This window comes from Astyanax mexicanus, chromosome 4, assembly GCF_023375975.1.
Source record: "Astyanax mexicanus isolate ESR-SI-001 chromosome 4, AstMex3_surface, whole genome shotgun sequence".
In the NCBI taxonomy this organism is placed as follows: Eukaryota; Metazoa; Chordata; class Actinopteri; order Characiformes; family Acestrorhamphidae; genus Astyanax; species Astyanax mexicanus.
The window spans coordinates 26044961-26072334 of record NC_064411.1 but is presented as its reverse complement, the minus strand read 5'-3'; the positions used below and the strand labels follow the sequence as shown (position 1 = coordinate 26072334).

Here is a 27374-nt window from a genome sequence, read left to right as displayed (position 1 = left end):
TTTCATTATGTTTATCTGCAATGATGTTATAACTACTGCAGGGGTTACTATTGAGTGACCAACACAGTGTCAACACAGTTTGTTTAGTGTGTCGATACATTCCTTAAGGTATCATCTTCCCATTACTACAGCGTAGCAGGACTTTTATGTTGACAGCTAGTTGGATTTCCGGAGCACAGCCAGAGAGTCTCCAGAGAGAAGAAGACCCACTTTAGTATGTCTTCCAGGTTTATTAGACAGTAAAGCAGGCTCCCAAGTGAGTTCAGAATGAACGAGATCATATGGAGAAATTGAGTAAATCATAGTTTAAAATAAATGTTTAATAATCTTTACAGTAATTAATTTATTAAGTATTATTTATTATATACAATATCACATTTTAGTACCAAACGCTTCATTATAGCTTTTAAACTCCAGTTATAAATCTTTAAAATGTGCTCTGACTGTTACTACAGGATCACCATCCACTGAGCTCACAGTAGCAGAAATGCTAGAGCCTTTACTGCCTAAAACCCGCTTGCTGTAGAAAAATAAAATATACTGGTAACATTTCTACCCTGTTTTACTGAAGAACTTTGATCTACTTTATAAAATAAAAGTAAAATCCCAGACAAGTCGTTAGACACTATTTTTTACTAGTTTTTAGCTGTTTAGCTCCATTCACCTCCATTCATTGAGGACTCACTCGCGGGCTCCCTCTAGCGTTCAGCAGGTATTTTCTGATATACCGGGGGAGACAGGGAGTGGGCGGGCTCTCCATAACCCGGCTGTAGCTGATCTTCGGGGGTCTACAGCTGGAGTGTTTTTGGAGCTTTGTTCTCCCACACCGCTGCAGGAACAGGATCAGCTGAACTACAGAAGGTATGGAGAAGTTCCTCTCTTCAACACGCTGTTCTACATTTACTCCTAGACCCACAGAAACACATCAACATCAAAAGCTGCAGCATTTAAACAGCACAGACGCAGCTTCATCCAGGATCCGGTTGATGATCTTCTCCTAGTTAGCTCTGGTCAGCAGTCTGTCTGTGACCCACATGGATCCAGTTCACCTTTTAATCAGCATATAGACATATAGCTGCTCTCCAGGGTCGAGGCTGAGTCCTAGGTGGGCTGCAGTTCTGCAGCTGCTTGGTGAAGATACTGCTGTCTCTCTCATAGAAATCACCCAGTTACCATTGTTTAAGTATAATCTAATCTTAGTCTGAAGTCTTAATTCCCCACTTTTCAGTTCTTAGCCAGGATTGAGAGGAGTTTGAGAGGAGTGTTACTGAATCTGTTCATACAGATGGGATTATTTTTAATAAACTCTATTATATCACAGTTACTTCCGACCTTGCAATATAATTGGCTGAGTGGCTTTTTATGAGTGCCATTATCAGCCGATAATGCACTGTAATCAAAGCTCTTGATGTATTACTCTGCCACATACAGGTAACCTAGCAACGATGCAGCACTTACAAACCAAATGTGATGTAATTATACAACACTGGGAGGTGCTAGATCCCATAGGCACAGGGGTCGGCAGTTAGTTTTGGCCGTGGGCCAGACATTTTTCAAGCCAATTAGTGGTGGGCCACAAAAAAAATCTGTTTTTGGAAAAGGAAGCAGGTAAACCCAAGAAGAAAGGAAAAAATAAATAAATAAACACACCGCTCCTCATGTGGGATCGAACCTGCGCCGTCAAGACTGCGGTCCAATAAACTACCATTGCCCCAGCTAGTGAATTGGGACACAGCCAGGAAAAAAGGCCTCATGAGGAGATAGGGAGCCCATGAACGGGAGAAAAGTAGTCACGCCGAACAGGACAAAGAGATAGGGGAGGCGTGTAAACTAAAGTTCGCCAGAGAAGCGTTTTATTTATATATTTTTTTTAATTTCCGTTTATTATAGTTCAAACAACCTCGCAGGTCAGATGTTTACACTTTTAATAAACAGCAGTAATGGAACTGTGGTATAATCGCAATAATACACTCGAGGTTCGTGCTATAATGTGTCATATTGGCATACCGCATCACAGCAGTGCCAATATGACATGTTATAGCACTCAGTGTATTATTGCTTACTTAAGAAACACAAAAGGGTGACTTTTTATTATTGTTATTATCATCCTGAATGTAGGTGCTGCAGTTTTTAAGGTGGAACAGTAAACACTGAGAACATGGTAACTTGTTAGCATCCTTTTTTAAGGTAGAACATTAAACGCTGAGGAAATGGTAACTTGGTAGCAGCCGTATTTAAGGGGGAATGGTAAACGCTGAGAAAATGGTAACTTGTTAAGTAACATTTATTATGAGGTAATGAAGTTGTGTGAACGTAATCTTCTGTAAAACTACAGCAGGAGCTGCTGCTTTGAATCTGCAGATGTAGAGAGAACGAAAACATTTAAATCATAGATAGTGGAGCTCCACAGAAACATTCATATTTCCCAACAGATATTTATAAATGTTTTTATTTTCGAGGGATATTTTTAAATAGAATACATTTTGTGTTCAGCTCTGACTATAAGCTTCTTTTCCCCCCTCCAAACATGTATAGCAAAGAATCACAGCTTCGCCGCTATACATTTGCTTTTGTTTTAGTTAGAATTAAATAAAGAACATCATTCTTGCAAAATGTGTATTTATTAAACATTATAAACAACACTGCACTATAAGACAAAGTAGTGCAAAATAAAATAACTATAAATATAATGACTTTTAAAGTGTTACCTGTGTTTAAAGTAAGAACCAATAAGACCTATTAACTGCAAAATGTGTTCTTTTTTTAAAAATCTTTGTAAGTGAACAGTCACGTGAAATATAGTCTTGCCTCTTCCCATAGCTCTCCTATTGGTTGTTGTCATTGTTCACGTCACTATTTGCGCGAGCAGAGTCTCAAGACTTGCGATAATATTAAACACGGTTGATTTTATCGGAGCACCAGGACGCGAACCCGACTGACTAAAACTTTCAATTGTAACCACCTTACACTGAACGATCAAGATGACGCGACCGCGACTCGACTGCAGCTTGACTCTAGCCAGACACTCGTGATTTTATCCCGGCTCTAAAAAGGCCAGCATTAGCCTAAAGATAACGTGGTGGAAAAAAATTAAACGTCAGGAATTTATCAAAACTTATGTTAATTAAGCTTCAATTTGAATTATGATCTTTGGTTTATATGTGTAGAAACTTTTGTAATTTATTGTGAATGAAAAAGATTTCATAGCTATTTCTGTTTTATCTTTTTGTGCTTCAGGTCAGAAAACAGCTCATTCATACCAAAATATAGAAAAACTAATAAAAAATTGTCTTAGTAGTTTTGCCCATATAGCGCAATTGATATAGAGAACTGTCTGCAGTTAATCGACCACCTTTAATTTAATTACACAATTTTTTTTGTCTTTTACAGGAATTTCATCTTTTGAAACTGATTATTACATACAATGTTGATCTGCTGCAAGAAGACATCCAGAAGAATCTCCAGTACCTGCAAAAGTTGTTTGCTACGTCTCACAGAAAAATGAAGCCAAGTCCGGGTAAGGAGGAATTTCACCACTCTGGGACCAGTTTTACTACAGAGAGTGATCTCAAAATACACCAGCACATTCATGCTGGAGAGAAATCGTATCAGTGCTCAGACTGTGGGAAACGTTTTAACCAACTGGACAATCTCAAAAGACACGAGCGCATTCACACCGGAGAGAAACCGTATCACTGCACAGACTGTGGAAAGAGATTTAATCAACTGGAAAATCTCAAAAGACACCAGCGCATTCACACCGGAGAGAAACCGTATCAGTGCTTAGACTGTGGGAAGAGCTGTAATCAACTGGGTGATCTCAAAAGACACCAGCGCATTCACACAGGAGAGAAACAGTATTCCTGTTTAGACTGTGCTAAGAATTTTATTCAACTCGGTGATCTCAAAAGACACCAGCGCATTCACACAGGAGAAAAACCGTATCACTGTTCAGACTGTGGGAGCAGTTTTAATAGACTGAGTCATCTCAAAAGACACCAGCTTATTCACACAGGAGAGAAACCCCATCACTGCTCAGAGTGTGGGAGCAGTTTTAATAGACTGAGTTCTCTCCAACTACATCAGCGCATTCACACCGGAGAGAAACCGTATTACTGCTCAGAATGTGGAAAGAGTTTTAATCAACTGGGTGATCTCAACAAACACCAGCGCGTTCACACCGGGGAGAAACCGTATCACTGCTCAGAGTGTGGAAGCAGTTTCACTACACAAAGTCATCTTAAAATACACCAGCGCATTCACACCGGAGAGAAACCGTATCACTGCTCGGACTGTGGGAGCAGTTTTACTACACAAAGTCATCTCAAAAGACACCAGCGAATTCACACAGGATAGAAACTGTATTACTGCTGAGACTGTGGGAAGGTATTTCAAAACATTAAATAAGAAAATGTATACGCTAAGCTATCTATGATCTTCTAATATGTACACAATTATACACTGTTTTGGAGGTTGTTTGAGGAATATTGTTTAGCAGGGATTATATATGTTCTGCTGAAGGCTGTTATCAAGACTTGCTGTTTTGGGAAGAACTGAGAATAAACATGTACTGTGTCTGTCTGTGACATGCTCGTACCATCTCTTGGAATAAATAGAAATTCTTTATTGAGCAGAGTCACTGGCAACAAGAGTTTTTTGACAGCTTCAGCACCAGTTGGTCTGATTGGAGCCTTTCAGAATGGTGTAAACAAATAACTGTGTATGTATGGAATGCTCTACGTTTTCGGTTTTGCATTACTGTATATAAACTGTATAGATGACTGCAATCAGTGTGTGTGTAAGCACTATTCCAGGGTGAAGGATGACATCTGACCTCATGGAGTTATTTTGGTTTCATGATAAAGCTCTGTCTCTCCCCGAATTTAGATGCCAGAATGTGTCTCTATGCTTCAAGTTTCAGTTTTTTTTGAGAAGATAATTTATATATAGTATAAACTAATTTTAACCCGACTGGAGACGGGTTAAAATTGGGTTGTTAGCCTTGTGTCTTTTACTTCAACAAATTGTACCAGCAGTGTATTCTGTTACTGAAAGCCACCATTTTATTTCTGTATCTGTATTCCTCATATTTTCATTCTTTTTTTTTTAAATAAATATATAGTGAATTACGGGTGATTGGAACAGTTTCTGAGCTTTTGTTTATTGAGAAAAATAGCCAAACAAATATCAATTCCTGTATTACTAAAGATAATTTAGATTTTCTGATTTCACAGCTATGGTTTGCAGGGTTTTTCACAAAAATACACCTTAAATAGTTAAACTGTCCCATTATTTTTATGTCTCAATTACCCTTTATTCACCATATGTACACTGCTCAAAAAAATAAAGGTAACACTAAAATAACACATCCTAGATCTCAATTAATAGAATATTCCAATTGAAATTTTTTATTTATTACATAGTGGAATGCATTGAGAACAAAAAAAATAAAAATATCACTGTAAATCAAAATTATTATCCAATGGAGGTCTGGGTTTGGAATCATACTCAAAATCAAAGTGGAAAATCAAATGACAGGCTGTTTTAACTTCAGTGAAAATTCAAAAAAATATAAATGATGATGTTCCCCTGAGGAATCTCCTCCCAGACCTGGATTAAAGCATCAGTCAAGACATGATGTCCCAGATTCAGGTCTGGGGAACGGGTAGGTCCGTCTGTAGCATAATTTCCTTTATCATGCAGAAACTGCTGTCACACTTCAGCCACATGAGGCCTAGCATTGTCCTGCATCAGAAGGAACCCAGGGCCCACTGCACCAGCATATGATCTCACAATGAGTCTGAGGATCTCGTCCCTAATGGCAGTCAGGGTACCTTTGGCGAGCACATGGAGGTCTGTGTGGCTCGCCAAACAAATGCCTTCTGAAACTGTTACTGACCCACTGCCAAAAAACGGTTATGCTGGAGGACGTTGCAGGCAGCAGAATGTTCTGCACAGCATCTTCAGACCCACGTTTGTCACCTGCTCTCATTCGTGAAGAGCACAGGTCGCCAATGGCGAATCTGCCAATCTTGGTGTTCTCTGGCAAATGCCAGTCCTGCATAGGCTTAAGCGCAAGCCCCACTTGTGGATGTTGGGCCCTCATACCACCCTCATTGATATAAGTGGCCTGCTTGAGGTAATTTTGCAAGGCTCTTGCACTGCTCCTCCTGTTCCTCCTTCCAAAAAGAACAAGGTAGCGGTCCTGCTGCGGCATTGTCGCCCTCCTAAGGCCCCCTTCATGTCTCCTGGTATTGTGATGGAAATTTATTTATTAAAGGTGATTCATAATCAATAAGGAGGGTAAATTATTCCTAAATCATGAACGTAATTTTGACTGAAGATACTGACAAGCTGCAGAGATTAGAATGTGCGTACGTGGCTCACATGGGCGTGCAGGACAGGTGACCACACGATCACATCCCTGAGGCATCAACCATAAAACATACGTGGCACAAGTTACTGACCAGTGTACTGGAAGGTTCTGGAAGCTATGTGTCACTAAAGTGTAAGCTTCACCCTCGCCCCAGGCTGTAGGAATGCACCGACGGACTGGTCAAGACTGGCCAGGTAATATACCAGGATATGTGGACTTTTTTACCATATAAGGCAATGCTTTTTTACCATGTAAGGCAATGGCCTGAGGGGACCTAAAAAGGTTCAAATACCCTGAGATGTTGGCGGTACAGGGGGAGAGACTTGAACACATGCTTTGAAATGTATTCTGTCTTTTCTCCAATTAAATAATTGCTACTCACTTGATCCAGACTCAGATTGTTCGTGTTTGTTCTGTCACTAATCTTTATTTTCCACCACAAATCTGCTCCATGCTCTGGACACTGTGCTGACAGACACAGCAAACCCTTTTGCCACAGCTCGCATTGATGTGCCATCCTAGATAAGCTGTGGGCTATAGACACCGCCTCATGCTACCTCTCACTCCTTTATAGGGGTTGTTAATTGTTGCTAATTGTTGTTAGTTGTTGCTAATTGCCTCTCATCTCTACCTGCTGTCTGTTCAATTTGCACAACAGCAGGTGAAATGAATTCACAATCAGTGTTGCTTCCTAACTGGACAGGTTGATTTCACAAATGTGTGGTTGACTCGGAGTTACATTGTTGTTTAAGTGTTCCCTGTATTTTTTGAGCAGTGTATTTTAATAAAATCTGAAACAAAGATTGGACTGGATGAATGCAAAAGTGACTAAGCAAAATTAACCCAGCAGATTTTTAGTAAGAGAGCTTGCCATATCTTTACCTTAATATAGCTTTGCTATCCACTTTACAAGCTAGCATCCATTCTGCCATTGGAAAACTCAAAAGAAGCACATTTGCTTTTTGTTACAACAGATGGCCATAAGGCTATTTAATTGCATCATCCTGTGGGATTTAGTGTACTGTGGGATTTAGTGTTCTGTGGGCCTTAGCAAAGCTAATCATCCATTGTGTGGTGCTGCTTGTACAAGCTGTTTTGGGAAATGCCCACCCTGTGATGCAAATATGAATTCTGATTTAAGAAATGCATCAAAAAGTGACTGAGAAAAACTGCAATTTGATCTTAAATGTATTATAGTTTGTCTCTGTCACTTTGGTGAATTTCTCAAATCATCATAAACTTTTGCACAACAATGAATACTGTATTTCTCTAAAAACATACATCTTAACACAATGGATGAGCAGCAAATGTCCACACCTCACTCTAAATCCTATGCTTATGCCCCAAAAATACATATTTGTTTTATCAGTGAACGTGTTAGAGCCATCAGAAAAAAAGAGCCTCTTTGTCACTGATTACCAACAAGTCAGGTTGTCAAGTATCAGTCAGTTAAACTCTGTTTTAACTCATTGTAAGGAAATTATTAATAATATGTGACCCTTATTTCATCTGGAACATGCCAGCACACTTCCCATCAATAGTAAAAGTAAATGATGCACCTAATAACTTATCTACAGTTTAGGAGATATTTTACACAGAAATGTGTAACACAAATGTATAAATTCTGCTTTACAGATCTTGAGAACTGGTTAAACTAATCTAAATGTAAATACTTGAGCAGTGAACTAGATTTTTGGAGTAAGAGACAGTTCAGCAGAGTAAAGTATAATACAGTGTGATCTACAGGACAGAAAACATTGACAATGGCTTCTGTGTTGAGCACAAGTGTCTAGATGATGTACAAGTTGAACAAATAGTTTTAAGAAATTCAATTCTGCTATGAGAAATGCTCCAAAGCTACAGAAAAACGTGTAAACATGGAAGTATCACAGCGTAGTAGGACTTTTATGTTGACAGCTAGTTGAATTTCCGGAGCAGAGCCAGAGAGTCTCTATAGAGGAGACTACCCATTTCAGAATGTCTAACAGGTTTATTAGACAGTAAAGCAGGCTCCCGAGTGAGTTCAGAATGAACGAGATCATATGGAGAAACTGAGTAAATCATAGTTTAAAATAAATGTTTAATAATCTTTACATTAGCTATTTGAGTATTTTCTCAACACAGAACAATATCATTTTAGTACCAAACGCATCATTAAAGCTTTTAAACTCCAGTTATAAATCTTTAAAATGTGCTCTGGCTGTTACTACAGGATCACTATCCACTCAGCTCACAGTAGCAGAAATGCTAGAGTCTTTACTGCCTAAAACCCGCTTGCTGTAGAAAAATGGAAATATACTGGTAACATTTCTTTACTGTTTTAGTAAAGAACTTTGATCTACTTTATAAAATTAAAGGAAAATCCCAGACAAGTCGTTAGACTCTATTTTAAATGAGAGTTTTTAGCTATTTAGCTCCATTCACCTCCATTCATTGAGGACTCACTCGCGGGCTCCCTCTAGCGTTCAGCAGGTATTTTCTGATATACCGGGGGAGACAGGGAGTGGGCGGGCTCTCCATAACCCGGCTGTAGCTGATCTTCGGGGGTCTACAGCTGGAGTGTTTTTGGAGCTTTGTTCTCCCACACCGCTGCAGGAACAGGATCAGCTGAACTACAGAAGGTATGGAGAAGTTCCTCTCTTCAACACGCTGTTCTACATTTACTCCTAGACCCACAGAAACACATCAACATCAAAAGCTGCAGCATTTAAACAGCACAGACGCAGCTTCATCCAGGATCCGGTTGATGATCTTCTCCTAGTTAGCTCTGGTCAGCAGTCTGTCTGTGACCCACATGGATCCAGTTCACCTTTTAATCAGCATATAGACATATAGCTGCTCTCCAGGGTCGAGGCTGAGTCCTAGGTGAGCTGCAGTTCTGCAGCTGCTTGGTGAAGATTCTGCTGTCTCTCTCATAGAAATCACCCAGTTACCATTGTTTAAGTATAATCTAATCTTAGTCTGAAGTCTTAATTCCCCACGTTTCAGTTCTTAACCAGGATTGAGAGGAGCTGCTGTTATGCAGTGTTACTGAAACTGTTCATATAATTTATTATATTAAATTATATTATATTAAATTATTATTATTATTATTGTTGTTGTTGTTATTATGAATTTAAGTGTTGTCGTTTTTAAGGTGGAACGGTAAATGCTGCGAAAACGGTAAATTGTTAGCAGTTTTTTCTGGTTAAAAAGCACAAAATATTCTTATTTCCAAACAGATATTTATTAATGTTTTATATTTGAGATATTTTGATCTAATACAAAATAAACTAGTCTTTACTCCAGTAACTTCTAATGTGGACAGAAAGGAGTGTGCATCACTGTTAGCCTGAAGATAACGTGGTGGAAAATAATAAATTGTTGTCAGAAATTTATAAAAACTCATGTTAAATAAGTTTTGATTTGGATTAAAATCTTTGGTTTATATGTGTAGAAACTTTTATAATTTATTGTGAATGAAAAAGGTTTTATATTGTGGAAATAGCTTTTCTGTCATTTTAGCTGTTTTGCTTCAGGTCAGAATACAGCTCATTCAGACTGAAGTAAAGAAAAAAAATTATAAAATAAAAATGTGAATCTTTAAATTCTAATAATAGACCTTCATTAAGAAAATTAACAAAATCAATAAATTACAGACAAAGATATTTAGAAAATAAAAAATACGCCTATATTGACTCCAGAGGGAAATTTTAGGTGTTGGAGCAGTATAATATATTTACAGTTTATGGAACAATGTGTTAATTATAATGTAGATTAAAAGTATAATAATATAGTTTAAAGTGAGATAGTTAAGTAGTCGTACAACAATACATACAGTATAGGTCAGTTGCAGAGTTTTTTCACTACATATATTTTCCACTACATTTATTTTGCAGTAGCAGCCTGCTGACAGCCTGCTGCAGAAGGAGCTACAACTTCCTATTATAATGCCTATTGAAGCACAGGGCTTCCAGAAGAATCTCCAGTACCTGCAAAAGTTGTTCACACAACTCTCTCACAAAAATGAAGCCAAGTCCAGTCAAGGAGAAATTTCACCACTCTGGGAAGGGTTTTACTCCAGAGAGTGATCTCAAAATTCACCAACACATTCACACCAGAGAGAAACCACATCACTGCTCAGACTGTGGGAAGTGTTTTATTCAACTGGGTGATCTCAAAAAACACCAGCGCATTCACACAGGAGAAAAACCTTATCACTGCTCAGACTGTGGGAGCAGTTTTACTACACAGAGTGATCTCAAAAAACACCAGCGCATTCACACTGGAGAAAAACCATATCACTGCTCAGACTGTGGGAGCAGTTTTAATAGAATGAGTCATCTCAAACTACACCAGCACATTCACACAGGAGAGAAACCGTATCACTGTTCAGAGTGTGGTAGCAGTTTTAATAGACTGAGTTCTTTCAAACTACATCAGCGCATTCACACAGGAGAGAAACCGTATCACTGTTCAGAGTGTGGTAGCAGTTTTAATAGACTGAGTTCTTTAAAAATACACCAGCGCATTCACACAGGTGAGAAACCGTATTACTGCTCAGAGTGCGGGAGCAGTTTTACTACACAGAGTCATCTCAAAAGACATCAGCTCATTCACACAGGAGAGAAACCGTATCACTGCTCAGACTGTGTGAAGAGTTTTAATAGACTGAATTCTCTCAAACTACACCAGCAATTTCACAGAGGAGAAAAACCGTACTGCTGCTCAGACTGTGGGAGCAGTTTTAATAGAGTGAGTTCTTTTAAAATACACCAGCGCATTCACACAGGAGAGAAACCGTATCACTGCTCAGACTGTGGGAAGAGTTTTAATCAAATTGAAAATCTCAAAAGACACCAGCGCATTCACACAGGAGAGAAACCGTATCACTGCTCAGACTGTGGGGAGAGTTTTACTCTACTGGGTGCTCTCAAAAGACACCAGCGCATTCACACAGGAGAGAAACTGTATCACTGCTCAGACTGTGGGAGCAGTTTTACTCTACTGGGAAATCTCAAAAGACACCAGCGCAACACAGGAAGAAAGTGTAACACTGCTCAGACTGTAGGAACAGTTTTAGGTATTCCAAAACATTAAATAAGAAAATGTATATGCTTGTGGGTTATGCTATAATAATCTGTAATCTACTAATAGGTCATGTCTTTTGCTGTGTTACAACACACGCTCTTGGAGATTCTTTGAAGATTATTGTTTAGCAGGGGATATAGATGTTTTGCTGAAGGCTGTTATCAAGACTCTTTTGCTGTTTTGGGAAGAACTGAAAATGAACATGTACTGAGCTCAGTCTGAAGATAATGTATAACCTATGAAGCATCAATCTGTCTGTGACATGCTTATATCATCACTTGGAATATATACAATTTCTTTATATTATAAAAAGTGTGAAATAAATAGTGTGTGCATGAGCCACAAAATTATTGTTGGGTTTCAGAGGATCCCTTGAGCAGAGTCACTGCCATCTTCCCAGAAGGAAGAATTTCAGTCCCCGTGGGTGAAAGGTAATTTCAGACCTCTTGGGTAGTTTTGGTTTCATGATAAAGCTCTATCTCCTCCTGAATTTAGACGCCAGGTTTCCCCAAGACATATTATCTATGTGCTTCATGTTTCTGAGCTTTCGGGAAAGCATGTACTTATACATAGTTACTCAGAATGCTTTACGCTACCTGTACTTACAGCAATCTGGAGACTGGTTGAAATTTGTTTATCAGCCTTGTGCCTTTAACTTCAACAAACTGTACCAGCAGTTTATTCTGTTACTGAAAGCCAACTTTTTATTTCTGTATCTGTATTCCTTATATCCTCATTTTTTCAAAAACTTTTTTCATAACTTTACGCTGAATTACGGGTGATTGGAACAGTTTCTGAGCTTTTGTTTGTCGAGAAAAAGAGCCAAACAAATGTAAATTTCTATATTACTAAATGTAATTTAGATTTTGTGATTTCATACAGTAGTGCAGTAGTGTTGCCAACTCTTCAGTAAGAAAAGTAGCAACTGGCTGTCCTACACGTCGCAAAATGACTTCATTGCCTAATTAGCATAATGCATGTTTTTGAAGCTGTAAATGAATAACTTTGTGGGAGTTGACAAGAAAATTGTAAAAACACCCTAAATATGTTAGAACTACTAATAAACTCATGAACAAATGAACAAAGTATGTTGCCTTTGAAATAGGCAGTCACTTCTCAAAAGTCACTTCTCTTTTGCCTTGTTAAATTTTAGCATTAGCAGTTTTTTAGCAGGTTTTTTTTGTTTGATTTTATTTTTCATTAAGTTTTCTTAAATTGCCCTTAGTTTCAAACCTATTATAGACAAATTGTTCAATGACGAGCTATCTAGCTAGCTAGATGTTTAGCTTTACACAATGAGGCAGACACTGTGGACGAGGTGAGTGACAGGCTACGTGGTGAATGAGGTGAGTGATTGACTGAGACTGTGTGAGTTAAATGCAGTGATTTCTTTTCGTGTCACACTGAAGATGCATGTTTTTTTACTTTTTACTCACAGAATAGTCACAGGCTAAGCTTTTGCAAAGACTGGTGATTACTAACTGCAAGACTACAGCTATATTTTTTCTGAGATTATTTCCCATCATGCTTCTGGTGGAATTTAAATACAATACATATTACATATTAAGTTAATAATGTGTATATCAATACTGTGATTTATAAGAGACTCACAACTTTTGTCCTCATCAACAGTGTATTATTTTTCTGCCACAGTTAGTTCTTAATATTTTTAATAGAATACATTTTGTGTTCAACTCTACCTATAAGCTTCATAACCCACTTTTTTTGTTACAACCTTGTTTAGCAAAAAATCACAGTTTTACTGCAGTACATTTGCCTTTCAGAAAGAATTAATGCAATAAAGAACATCATTCCTGCAAAATGTGTTTTTATTAAACTTGTACGTATTAAAAATAACACTGCACAAAAAGACAAAATAGTGCAAAATAAAATAACTTTAAATATAATGACTTTAAAGTGCTACCTGTGTTTAGACACTGTACATATTAAAATAAGAAACATATATGGCATATTAACTGCAAAATGTGTTCTTTTTTTTAATCGTTTGTAAAAAGTCACGTGAAATATATTCTTGCCTCTTCCAATAGCTCTCCTATTGATTGTTGATGTTGTTCATGTCACTATTTGCGCAAGCCCAGTGTCAAGACTTGCAAAAATATTAAACACGGTTGATTTTATTGGAGCGCGAAGACACAAACCTGACTGACTAAAACTTTCAGTCGGAACCACCTTACACTGAACGATCGAGATGGCGCGATTGCGACTAGACTGCAGCTTGACTCCAGCCAGACTCTCGTGATTTTATCCCGACCAACTCTGGAAATATGTCTGCGACTGTGAAATCGTTTGAAAATCATTGGGTGTAAGGCCGGCATTCGTCTTCTCTTGCTCCCAAAGCTCTGATCTTTTCTGGGTAACACAGGGCGGCAGGGTAGGGTAGTGCCGCAGTGCAGTCTAAACCTGAAGTGCTGTTAGAAACACTGCTGTGTAGTGTCAATCACACACGGGATACACACAGACACTAAAATAACATTCGGTACATTTAATATCCCCCCAAACAATCAGCACTTGGACCAGTATGGTTAAATCAAAATATTTGTGTCAATGGTCAATTCATACTTCTGCTTCAAACCTACGACATACACCTGTACATACTGTGGGCGGACCCTACACCATAGCCCTATGCGCACCTCTCCAGAAATGAAACTACGTGTCGTAGACATCCACAGTTGTGATTAGTCCAGAGATGTCCATGCATTTCTAACAAGACAATATACACATGCATCTCAAAAAAATAGAATATTATTGAAACTTACTTTATTTAACTAAATCTATTGGATATTTTAAACATTTTTTTAGAAATAAAAAACTGAAAAGTGGGGCGTATAATATTTTTCGGCCCCTTTACTTTCAGTGCAGCAAACTCCACCTGTGTGTAATAAAGTCTCTGTATAAGTGCACCTGCTCTGTTATAGTCTCAGAGTTCTGTTTAAAGCGCAGAGAGCATCATAAAGACCAAGGAACACACCAGGCAAGTCCAAGATACTGTTGTAGAGAAGTTTAAGTTTTAAAGCCGGATTTGGATACAAAAAGATTTCCCAAGCTTTAAACATCTCAAGGAGCACTGTACAAGCGATCATATTGAAATGGAAGGAGTATCAGACCACTGCAAATCTACCAAGACCTGGCCGTCCCTCTAAACTTTCAGCTCAAACAAGGAGAAGACTGATCAGAGATGCAGCTATGATCACTCTGGATGAACTGCAGAGATCTACAGCTTTGGGAGACTCTGTCCATAAGACAACAGTCAGTCGTACACTGCACAAATCTGGCCTTTATAGAAGAGTGGCAAGAAGAAAGCCATTTCTTAAAGATATCCAAAAAAGTAGTTTAAAGTCACAAGCCACCTGGGAGACACACAAAACATGTGGAAGAAAGTGCTCTGGTCAGATGAAACCATCTCAAACTTTTTGGCCACAATGCAAATCTTTATGTTTGGCGTAAAAGCAACACAGCTCATCGCCCTGAACACAACATCCCTACTGTCAAACATAGTGGTGTCAGCATCATAGTTACCCCATGAGCGACATGCAGCTGGAATTGCAGCAAATGGTGGCGCTACAAAGTATTAACACAATTAACACTTTTCAGTTTTTTATTTCTAAAAAAAGTTTTAAATATCCAATAAATTTTGTTCCAATTCACGATTGTGTCTCACTTGTTGTTGATTCTTCACAAAAAATACAATTTCATATGTTTGAAGCCTGAAATGTGGCAAAAGGTTGAAAATTTCAATACTTTTGCAAGGTACTATAGGTGTATTACAAAAAGAGCAATCTATTTTAAGTGTTTGATTATATTATATGATTACATTATATTTTTTTTATTTGGGGTTGTATTTTACAGTGTTTCTTGGTTGCTTTGGAGCATTTCTCAAAGCTATCAACCTGCACATCATTGTACTATTTTCTGCTTCTACTTCTGTCATGCAGATCACAATATATCATACGTTACTCTGCAGAACTAAGAGCTTGTAAAACATTATACATTTATATTAGACTTTTCTGGTAATCATCTCCTGAGATGTGGATTAAATCTCAGGTAAACTATGACTTTTGATGAAAGGACTTTTCTGAGAATGTTCCAGATAAAACAAGGCTCACAGCTGTGGACTATCTTATCAATCATGGCCTTACAGTGACTTATTCTCCATTTCATGGAGAGAACAGCTGTGTAATTTACCAATGTACTCTGTTCTATAATACTGTATGCTTACTGTAACATAAACTATACATCTTTTTATATTTTACACCACAGCAGGGGGAGGCACCATTTTTTGAATACATCCAGTCAGTCAGCATCTCAACCATGGACAGGGTGCTAAAAAAAAACAGATGATAATGAAACCACTTTACCATATAATATATTAAAGGCAAATGTAAGTGAAGGAGCTACTGGTAAAACCTGCACACACTAACAGTACTTTTCAAAAAACAGTGCATTGTACACAAATCAAGCATATTATTATGATCACCTCCTTGTATCTCATCCGTTTTTTCAGCTCCACTGATCAAGTAGGACACTTTTTTGTCCTGTATCTGTTTATCTGGTTACGATTCTCGTTCTACCATCCATCCTAATACCCTGTTCCTTAATGGGAAGAAACCCCACAGGATAGACCACCATAGAACAGCTTTATTATTTGGGTGGTGGGTCATTATTCTCAGTACTGCACTGACACTGATCAGCAGGTTGGTGGTGTATGAGGTGTTAGTGTGTGCTATGCTGGTGGATGACACACAGCAGGGCTGCTGGAGTTTTTAAAAACACATCATTTTGTGAGCACTGATGAATGACTAGAGGATAACCAACACAAACAATACGTTTCAGTCTCTGACTTTACCTACAAGGTGGAGCAGATAAGTAGGAGTGTCTAATAGAGTGGAGGACAATAAGTGTTTAAAAACTATATTATAGAACTATAAAGTGTCCTAAATCTTTAGTGAAACTAAAGAAATGGATAATAGATGTAAAAACAAGAAGGTGGTCATAATGTTATGCTTGATCGGTGTATAATGGTATACAGTAAGTGATCTGTGCACAAATATCTGATATGTATACATAATTGTATCTTGTCCAGAAAAATAATGAATGTAGTTCATAAAAGTCATGTTGTCTGGAATGTAACACATAATGGAACTGGAATGAAGCAAACCATCTCACAAACTGATAAACCTGGATGAGGCTGGCTTCAGTCTGACGATACAGCCTGTACTGATAATTTTGTCTGTTTTTTTTTTTATGTGGTACAACAACATGGTCTGTCAATAAATTACTGTACAACAGTTAAATCATAATGGTATAATCATAATTTACTGGAACCAAGCTCTTATAAACAGCAATGTCTAAATGTGTACTGCTGAAACTGACTGACATGAAAAAGTGCAGCATTTTAAAATAATTTTCAATCTGACATCAAAACAGTAGCATTGAGTAAATTCTCACAGAGTATACTGTTACATAACCGCATGGCTAAGCATTTTAACACTAAAGAACTTTTTATTGTGATGACACATTCACTGATATAAATATGTTGCTTTGGGACATGAAATAAGGATTTAGAGTGAGGTGTGGGCATTAGCTGATCATTCATTGTGTGGTGCTGCTTGTATAAACTGTTTTGGGAAATGCAAACCCTGTTCTATCACTTTATTGAATTTCTAAAATCATCATTAACATTCGCACAACAGTGAATACAGTATATCTCTAAAAACATTTTGTATAAACAGCTCAACACAATGGATAAGCAGCAAAGTTCCACACCTCACTCTAAATCATAGGCACAGGCTTATGCCCCAAAGGTACATATTTTTATCAGTGAATGTTTTAGAGCCATCAGAATAAAGAGTCCCTTAGTCACTAACAGCCTTGTTCACATTATGAACAAGGCTGTCAGAAAGCTTAGTCAGGTTGTCGTGTATCAGTAAACTCTGTTTTAGCTCATTGTTAGAAAATTATTGATAACACGTGGGCCTTATTTCTTCTAGAACATGCCAGCACACTTCCCATCAATAGTAAAAGTAAATGATGCACCTGATAACTAATTTTCAGTTTAGGAGATATTTACACAAAAATGTATAAATCTGCTTTACAGATCTTGAGAACTGGATAAACTAATCTGAATGGAAAGACTTAAGCAGTGAACTACTGCCTAGATGTTCTGGTGGGGTATGACAGTTTAGCAGAGTGTAGTATAATACAGTGTGATCTAGAGGACTGAAAACATTGATCATTAGGGAAACAACAGACAGTTTTACAGTATCATCTGCAGGAACATATTTAATAATTTGCTGTTTGTAAGAACTGATTTAGAAATGTCTTCTGCGATGAGCACAAGTGTCTAAATGATGTACAAGTTGAACAAATAGTTTTAAGAATTTAATTCTGCTATTAGAAATGCTCGAAAGCTACAGAAAAACGTGTAAACATGGAAGTATCACAGCGTAGCAGGACTTTTATTTTGACAGCTAGTTGTATTTCCGGAGCAGAGCCAGAGAGTCTCTAGAGAAGAGAAGACCCACTTCAGAATGTCTTCCAGGTTTTTGGACAGTAAAGCAGGCTCCCGAGTGAGTTCAGAATGAACGAGCTCATATGGAGAAATTGAGTTAATCATAGTTTAAAATAAATGTTTAATAATCTTTACAGTAACTATTTCAGTATTTTCTCAAAACAGAACAATATAATTTTTAGTACCAAACGCATCATTAAAGCTTTTAAACTCCAGTTATAAATCTTTAAAATGTGCTCTGGCTGTTACTACAGGATCACTATCCACTCAGCTCACAGTAGCAGAAATGCTAGAGTCTTTACTGCCTAAAACCCGCTTGCTGTAGAAAAATGGAAATATACTGATAAAATATTTTGCCTGTTTTAATAAAAAACTTTGATCCACTTTGTAAAATTAAAGGAAAATCCCAGACAAGTCGTTAGACACTATTTTAAACGAGAGTTTTTAGCTATTTAGCTCCATTCACCTCCATTCATTGAGGACTCACTCGCGGGCTCCCTCTAGCGTTCAGCAGGTATTTTCTGATATACCGGAGGAGACAGGGAGTGGGCGGGCTCTCCATAACCCGGCTGTAGCTGATCTTCGGGGGTCTACAGCTGGAGTGTTTTTGGAGCTTTGTTCTCCCACACCGCTGCAGGAACAGGATCAGCTGAACTACAGAAGGTATGGAGAAGTTCCTCTCTTCAACACGCTGTTCTACATTTACTCCTAGACCCACAGAAACACATCAACATCAAAAGCTGCAGCATTTAAACAGCACAGACGCAGCTTCATCCAGGATCCGGTTGATGATCTTTTCCTAGTTAGCTCTGGTCAGCAGTCTGTCTGTGACCCACATGGATCCAGTTCACCTTTTAATCAGCATATAGACATATAGCTGCTCTCCAGGGTCGAGGCTGAGTCCTAGGTGAGCTGCAGTTCTGCAGCTGCTTGGTGAAGATACTGCTGTCTCTCTCATAGAAATCACCCAGTTACCATTGTTTAAGTATAATCTAATCTTAGTCTGAAGTCTTAATTCCCCACTTTTCAGTTCTTAACCAGGATTGTGAGGAGCTGCTGTTATGCAGTGTTACTGAATCTGTTCATACTCATGGGATTATTAATAAACACTATTAAGAAACACACAAGGGTGATTATAAAGAGCACAGTGATAGATAGATAGATAGATAGATAGATAGATAGATACATACATACATACATACATACATACATACATACATACATACATACATACTTTATTTATCCCGAAGGAAATTTAGGAAAAAGTGCTGCCTATTGATTTACGACATTATATCATATTTTTAGAATCCAGTTTCCTAATATTCATTTTAATATTTTAGTGAAATTGTACATAAAATGATTTAATGTTGAATAATAAACAATTTCATTATACATAGATAATTCATTGAGGATTATTGTGACCATATATTGACTTATTTAAGGCTTATGTTATTCTGTGTGAATCCAATATTGTAATCCATAAGAGACTTTTTATAGGCTAAATTTGTATGTTAATTAATATTAATTTTATAACACTGTGCAAATGCAGTCGCTACAAGTAAAATTTTAGGTTCAAAAGAAGATGGAGAAGTTGTGGCTTGCAGATATTAAGAGTTTACTGCAAAAATAATTTAATCAAAGGATACAAAGATAAATATTTTTAAGTCACCACTTGAATATTTCATGCAGAATTATTTGGATTAAGAAAGAGGAACCACATTATTTGCAACAGCTTTATTATTTTTACAACAAACATGAGATGATATATAACTTTAAAGACTGATATCAGAATATAGAGAGGCTACATACAGAAAAACAAAGTACAGAACACATGTAAATCAACTAAAGGAAAATAGTACATTGCACATGTAAATAAACCAAAGAATCAGCACAGATTACATAAAATGGGGTTTACTTGTGTAGTACTTATGTAGTTCGGAAGAATGAACCCTGGGGAATACAAAAGCAGGAAGAGAATAAGAAAATTGAGACACGATTGCATTTAATACATGAATACAATTAAACATTTTGGAAACATTACCTACATTTTTTATTATTATTATTATTATTATTATTATTATTATTATTTTTTTATTATTTTAAATATCCTGTTTAAGAAAATGAAGACAAGAAAGATTATTGTTGTTATATTTTGTATTCATTATTTACTTATTTTATATGTATATAAAACAAACAATACACTTATATTTATTGGGTTTATTTTTGGCACACTATTACTAGTGCATCTCAGAAAACCTGAATATAATAATTTTTTTTCTATCATAGTTTAATTAAAAAAAAATCAGTAAAATTGTATAATCACTACATATAAAGAGACATATCCCAAAACTGTTTTTGTTTTACTTTTCTAAAAGCTCATGAAAAAAACAGAAATAATAAATCCCTAAAATATTTAATTTATAACTTAAAATATAAATTGTTAGATGTGTCACTGTAAGCATAATTAATACAAAAGATGACTGTTAATTAAACAATATTAAACATTTCTTTTGAGATGCACTATTATTAAAAAAAGTGTTTTTCCCTACTGTTGACAATATAGCCTATATCCTTAATCAAACATATATAATAAAATAAATATTGGTCATATCACCTTAAATCATATCTCTGTTAAATTAGTAGTTACTTAGACAAACAGTATGATAGCTAGTTAGTGTTAGCTACCTGAGCAATAGGTAGCTATCATTTAGCTAAATTCTGCAGTACTACTTAGTACTTAGTTTCCACAGTAGTCTGTATTTACTAAGCATTTATATCTTGTTAGTGTTTAAAGTTCTTTCTGAAATAAATAGAGTTAAGCTTTATTTACCTAGCTAGTTAGGTTAGCATGGTCTACCTGGATATATAAGATATTAAGATATTTAATTAGTTTAGCATGGTATATCTGGATATATAAGATATTGATATAAAATATATATAAGATATATAAGATGTTTACTTACTTAGGTTAGCATGGTCTATCTGGATATATAATATATTTAATTAGTTAGTTTAGCATGATCTATCTGGATATATATATATATATATATATATATATACAGTGCCCTCCATAATTATTGGCACCCCTGGTTAAGATGTGTTCTTTAGCTTCTCATAAATTGAGTTTTGTTCAAAATAATATAGGACCACGATGGGAAAATAAAGTAAAGTCCAACCTTTAACTCAAGTAAATTTTAAGGGGGAAATAAAATCCCTGACTAAGAAATAATTATTCTTCATAAAATCACCTGTTCCACAATTATTGGCACCCCTAACAATTCTTAGGAAATAAATTTAATAAAAGTATTTCTGTCACTTCTACAGTAGTTTACGAAGTTGATCAGAGTATGTAGGAACATTTAATTAGTAATTCACAACTTCCTGTTTCCCTGGGGTATAAATATGACGTGACACAGAGGCCATTTATCTTCAACATGGGAAAGACAAAGGAACATACCATTCAAGTGAGGCAGATGTGTGTTGACCTTCACAAGTCAGGCAATGGCTACAAGAAAATCGCTACTCGCCTACACCTGTCCATATCTACTGTCAGAGGAATTATTAAGAAGTTTAAAACAACTGGAACAGTGGTAAACAAGCCTGGACGAGGACGCAAGTTTATTTTGCCACCACGCACAGTGAGGAGGATGATAAGAGAAATAAAAAGTTCTCCAAAGCTCACTGTTACAGAATTGCAACAAATGGTAGCTTCTTGGGGTCACAAAGTCTCCAAAACAACCATCAGGCGCTATCTACATGCCAACAAGCTGTTTGGGAGGCATGCACGGAAGAAACCATTTCTCACTCACAATCATAAACGCAAACGTTTGGAGTTTGCTAAGCGGTACTATGACTTCAACTGGGACCGTGTGCTTTGGTCAGATGAAACAAAGATATAGCTTTTTGGCAACAAATGCTCTAAGTGGGTCTGGCGTAACACAAGAGCTGAGTATGCAGAAAAGCACCTCATGCCCACTGTGAAATACGGGGGGGGGGATCAGTGATGCTGTGGGCCTGTTTCTCTTCCAAAGGCCCTGGGAACCTTGTTAGGGTGCATGGCATCATGAATGCTCTAAAATACCAGGACATTTTAAAACAAAATCTGGTGGCTTCTGCCCGAAAGCTGAAGATGGGTCGTCACTGGGTCTTTCAGCAAGATAATGACCCTAAACATGTGGCCAAATCTACACAGAAATGGTTCACCGCACACAGAATCAAGCTCCTCCCATGGCCATCTCAGTCCCCAGACCTCAACCCCATTGAAAACCTGTGGGGTGAGCTGAAGAGGAGAGTGCAGAGGAGAGGACCCAGGTCGTTGGATGATTTAGAGAGAATGTGCAAAGAGGAATGGTCAAAGATCCCTCTTTCTGTATTCTCCCATCTTGTGAAACATTACAGGAGAAGATTAGGTGCTGTTTTGTTGGCAAAAGGGGGTTGTACAAAGTATTAACATCAGGGGTGCTAATAATTGTGGCACACATGATTTGATGTTAAATAATTATTTCTTAATGTGGGATTTTTATCCTACTGAATAAATTCACTTGAGTTAAAGGTTGTATTTTACTCTTTTTTTCCATCGTGGTCCTATATTATTTTGAACAAAACTCAATTTATGAGAAGCTAAAGAACACATCTTAACCAGGGGTGCCAATAATTATGGAGGGCACTGTATATTATGGCAAGCCAAACAGGAAATATATAATGAAAGCCGATATATATATAATGAAAGCCGATATATATATATATAATGAAAGCCGATATATATATAATGAAAGCGATATATATATAATGAAAGCGATATATATATAATGAAAGCCGATATATATATAATGAAAGCCGATATATATATAATGAAAGCCGATATATATATAATGAAAGCCGATATATATATATAATGAAAGCCGATATATATATATAATGAAAGCCGATATATATATAATGAAAGCGATATATATATATATATATATATATATAGAAAGCCGATATATATATAATGAAAGCGATATATATATAATGAAAGCCGATATATATATAATGAAAGCCGATATATATATATAATGAAAGCGATATATATATATATATAATGAAAGCCGATATATATATAATGAAAGCCGATATATATATAATGAAAGCGATATATATATAGTGAAAGCCGATATATATATATATAATGAAAGCCGATATATATATATAATGAAAGCCGATATATATATATATAATGAACTCTGATATATATATAATAAAAGCTATATATATATAATGAAAGCCGATATATATAATGAACTCTGATATATATATATATATAATGAAAGTGATATATATATAATGAAAGCGATATATATATATATATATAATGAACTCTGATATATATATAATAAAAGCTGATATATATATATAATGAAAGCTGATATATATATAATGAACGCTGATATATATATAATAAAAGCGATATATATATAATGAACTCTGATATATATATATATATATAATGAAAGTGATATATATATATATATATATATATATATATATATATATATATATAATGAAAGTGATATATATATAATGAACTCTGATATATATATAATGAAAGCTGATATATATATATAATGAAAGCTGTTAAGACCCTTTAAGAGGTAAACGGGTGGTCCGCACAGTCAGCCTGAGAGACTGAAGGTGGCGTTGTGGTTCAGCCGGCCGCAGCTCCTCGCGTAGGGGAGGCCGACCACCGGCAGGCAGCGCCGCTCATTCTTTCCACGGAGGAGCGGCGCGACCGGCCTCGGACTGGCTTTAAAGTGTCAGGGGGCGAAGGTGGCAAAAAAGCTCCGGCGTTCATTATATATATATCGCTTTCATTATATCACTTTCATTATATATATATCAGAGTTTATTATATATATATCAGAGTTTATTATATATATATATCAGCGTTCATTATATATATATATATATATCAGCTTTCATTATATATATATCAGAGTTTATTATATATATATCAGAGTTCATTATATATATCAGCTTTCATTATATATATATCAGAGTTCATTATATATATATCAGTGTTATCCTTACTTCCTTTTCCTGATGATTTAATTTCCTGTTCCTATTTTTCCCCCAAGCTAGCTGCTGTTGTTAAAAAAAATTATGGAGTGTTATTTGTAACAATATCATATAAATAAATGAATAAAGAAATAATTGCTTAAAATGTTCAATAAATATTTAAAATGAGATTTAATTAATTAAAAAATAATTAATAATTAGTATCCTGCTCCAGCTTCACTGTGCTGATAGTATTTGCTGCTAACTTCCGGGAACTATTGACAGGCTCCACGGTCCACCATTGCTGTAAAAAACTGGTCCATTGGAGTGAACAGAGTTGACGCAACTTTCTCTCTCTATGGCTCTGGTAATGCCCTTACTAAAATATACAGTCCTTTTATTTACTAAACGTGTAGCTACATTTTCAGAACAACTAATAAGAAGCGTTTGGGGAACTGCTGCCGCTTTTAAGGTGGAGCAGAAAGCTGAGGTAAAATGCTAATTTGTTAGCAGCAGTTTTTTAAGGTGGAATGGTAAACTCTGAGAAGATATTATTTTGTTAAGTAGCTAAGTTTCAGTTAACGTATAATTACTAAAAGCGAGAATCCTCTTGTTGAGCTAGTTTATCAGGCTTCAGTAACATTTATTAAGAGGTAATGAAGTTGTGGGAACGTTATCTTCTGTAAAACTACAGCAGGACTTGGAGCTGCTGCTCTGAATATGCAGGTGTAGAGAGAATGAATGCAGTTAAACCATAGACGGTGGAGCTGCTGCAGTTTTTCTAGTTAAAAAGCACACATTCATATTTCCCAACAGATATTTATTAGTGTTTTATATTTGAGGGATTATATTTGATCTACACATACAAAAAAAAAAACTCTTTACTTCAGTAACTTCTAACCTGGACAGGAAGGAATGTGTATCACTGTTAGCCTGAAGATAACGTGGTGGAAAATAATGAATTGTTGTCAGGAATTTATAAACACTTACATTAATAAAGCTTCAATTAGAATCATTATCTTTGGTTTTATAATTTAACTTAACTTTTATAATTTATTGTGAAAGAAAAATGTTTTATATTGTGGAAATATCTTAGCTGTCATTTTAGAGTTTTTTTGCTCCAGGTCAGAATACAGCTTATTCAAACTGAAATATAGAAAAACTAATAAGATTGTGAATCATTAAATTCTAATAATTTACCTTCATTAAGAAAACTGTAACAAAATAATCAAATACAAATCAAATTGTGTGAAACTGTTAGGCTGGTAGAAATTTACTCCAATAATCAAAAATATTTATAAAATAAGATATGGCCTTATTGACTCTAGAGGGAAATTTTAGGTGTTGGAGCAGTATAATATATTTACAGGTTATGGAAAAATAGTTAAATATGATGTAGATAGTAGTATATATAGTACTTAGTTTAAAGTGAGCTAGTAAAGCAGTCGTACCGCAGTATATAGAGTATAGGTCAGCTGCAGAGTTTTTTCACTACATATATTTCCACTACATTTATTTTGCAGCAGCAGCTTAATGCAGAAGGAGCTACAACCTCAATATTATAATGGATTTAGAGTGGGATACAAGTATAGGAGCTTTTATTGTGTTACAGAAGTGTTGCCCATATAGCGTAACTGATTTAGATAATTCTCTACAGTTAACAAGCTTTAATTTAGTAAAAAAAAAAATTTGTCTTTTCCAGAAATCTTCTTCTGAAACTGATCACTTCAAACAATCAGGAGTTTTCACAAAGATCAATGTTAAACTGCTGCAAGAGGTGAAACACAAGGCATCCAGAAGAATCTCCAGTACCCGCGAAAGTTGTTTGGTACTTCTCACAGAAATATGAAGCCAAGTCAAGTCAAGGAGAAATTTCATCACTCTGAGAGCAGTTTTACTACAGAGAGTGATCTCAAACAACACCAACGCATTCACACCGAAGAGAAACTGCTTTACTGCTCAGACTGTGGGAGCAGTTTTACTACACAGAGTGATCTCAAAAGACACCAGCGCATTCACACAGGAGAGAAACCGTATCACTGTTCAGACTGTGGGAGCAGTTTTACTCAACAGAGTTCTCTCAAAATACACCAGCGCATTCACACAGGAGAGAAACCGTATCACTGCTCAGACTGTGGGAGCAGTTTTAATAGACTGGGCTCTCTCAAACTACACCAGCAAATTCACACAGGAGAGAAACCGTATCACTGCGCAGACTGTGGGAAAAGTTTTACTCAACTGGAAAACCTCAAAAGGCACCAGCGCATTCACACAGGAGAGAAACCGTATCACTGCTCAGAATGTGGGAGCGGTTTTACTCAACAGGGTGATTTTAAAAGACACCAGCGCATTCACACAGGAGAGAAACCATATCACTGCTCAGACTGTGGGAGCAGTTTTAATATACAGAGTTCTCTCAAAAGACACCAGCGCATTCACACCGGGGAGAAACCGTATTACTGCTCAGAATGTGGAAGGAGTTTTACTACACAGAGTAATCTCATAATACACCTGCGCATTCACACAGGAGAAAAACCATATCACTGCTCAGAATGTGGAAAGAGTTTTACTACACAGAGTAATCTTATAATTCACCAGCGCATTCACACAGGAGAGAAACTGTATCACTGCTCAGTCTGTGGGAGCAGCTTTAATATACAGAGTTCTCTCAAAAGACACCTGCTTATTCACACAGGAGAGAAACCATATCAATGCTCACACTGTGGAAAGAGTTTTACTACACAGAGTAATCTCAAAATACATCAGAATATTCACACAGGAGAAAAACTGTAATGTTTTACTACACTGATTTATTTAAAAATAAAACCAGCGCATTCACACAGTGAGAACGCGTAATACTGATCAGACTGTGGGAGTAGTATTCCAAAACATTAAAGAAGAAAATGTATATGCTTGTGGATTAATATGTCATCTCTTTAGCTGTGTTATAGTTACACAAGGCCTTGGAGATTGTTTTAAGGTGATTGTTTAGCAGGGGGTATAGATGTTTTGCGGAAGACTGTTATCAAGACTCTTTTGCTGTTTTGGGAAAAACTAAGAATGAACATGTACTGAGCTCAGTCTGAAGAGTGTGTATGAACTTTGAAAAATCAATCTCTCTGTGACATGCTCGTATGATCTCTTGGAATATATACAATTTCTTTTTATAATAAAAGTGTGAAATAGCAAGTGTGTGAATGAGTAACAGAATTATTGTTGGGTTTCAGTGGATCCCATAAGCAGAGTCACTGCCATCTTCCCATAAGAAGAATTTTGGAAACCCTTTCTTTTACAGTTCTAGGTATTAACCAGGTAATTGTAAGGTACAAACTCAGTACTAAGTAATTATTTTAGGTAGCAAGA

At 36.4% G+C, this 27374-nt stretch overlaps 2 protein-coding genes across 9 annotated transcripts in view; both read left to right on the top strand.

Annotated features, from left to right (window-relative positions):
* LOC103041110 (zinc finger protein 239) overlaps positions 1-14471 on the top strand; it is a 217613-nt gene extending 203142 nt beyond the window's left edge. For 2 of the 7 annotated variants that reach the window (XM_049476789.1, XM_049476790.1), the window contains one exon: positions 10258-14471. In XM_049476789.1, the coding sequence (XP_049332746.1) occupies positions 10382-11455 (1074 nt within the window). In that variant the 5' untranslated portion in view covers positions 10258-10381 and the 3' untranslated portion in view covers positions 11456-14471. Of the gene's footprint in view, positions 1-3390; positions 5143-8785; positions 8998-10254 lie in introns of those variants that run through there. The other 5 variants (XM_049476787.1, XM_049476786.1, XM_049476791.1 and 2 more) reach the window with 4 other exon arrangements.
* On the top strand, positions 37-27203 carry LOC103041422 (zinc finger protein 239). Of its 2 annotated transcripts, none has more exons than XM_049476798.1 (2): positions 37-861; positions 25714-27203. In XM_049476798.1, exon 2 carries the CDS (start codon positions 25857-25859, stop codon positions 26802-26804), a length of 948 nt encoding a protein of 315 aa, XP_049332755.1. In that variant the 5' UTR covers positions 37-861; positions 25714-25856; the 3' UTR covers positions 26805-27203. The 2 variants fall into 2 exon arrangements, with proteins under 2 accessions (XP_049332755.1, XP_022535053.2); XM_022679332.2 differs by lacking the exon at positions 37-861 and adding an exon at positions 18512-18638.
* Positions 27204-27374: the final 171 nt, after the last annotated feature.

What these genes read in the sequence shown, in the direction of transcription:
- LOC103041422 (XM_049476798.1), top strand. Translation starts at nt 25,857, where the DNA reads ATGAAGCCAAGTCAAGTCAAGGAGAAATTTCATCACTCTGAGAGCAGT.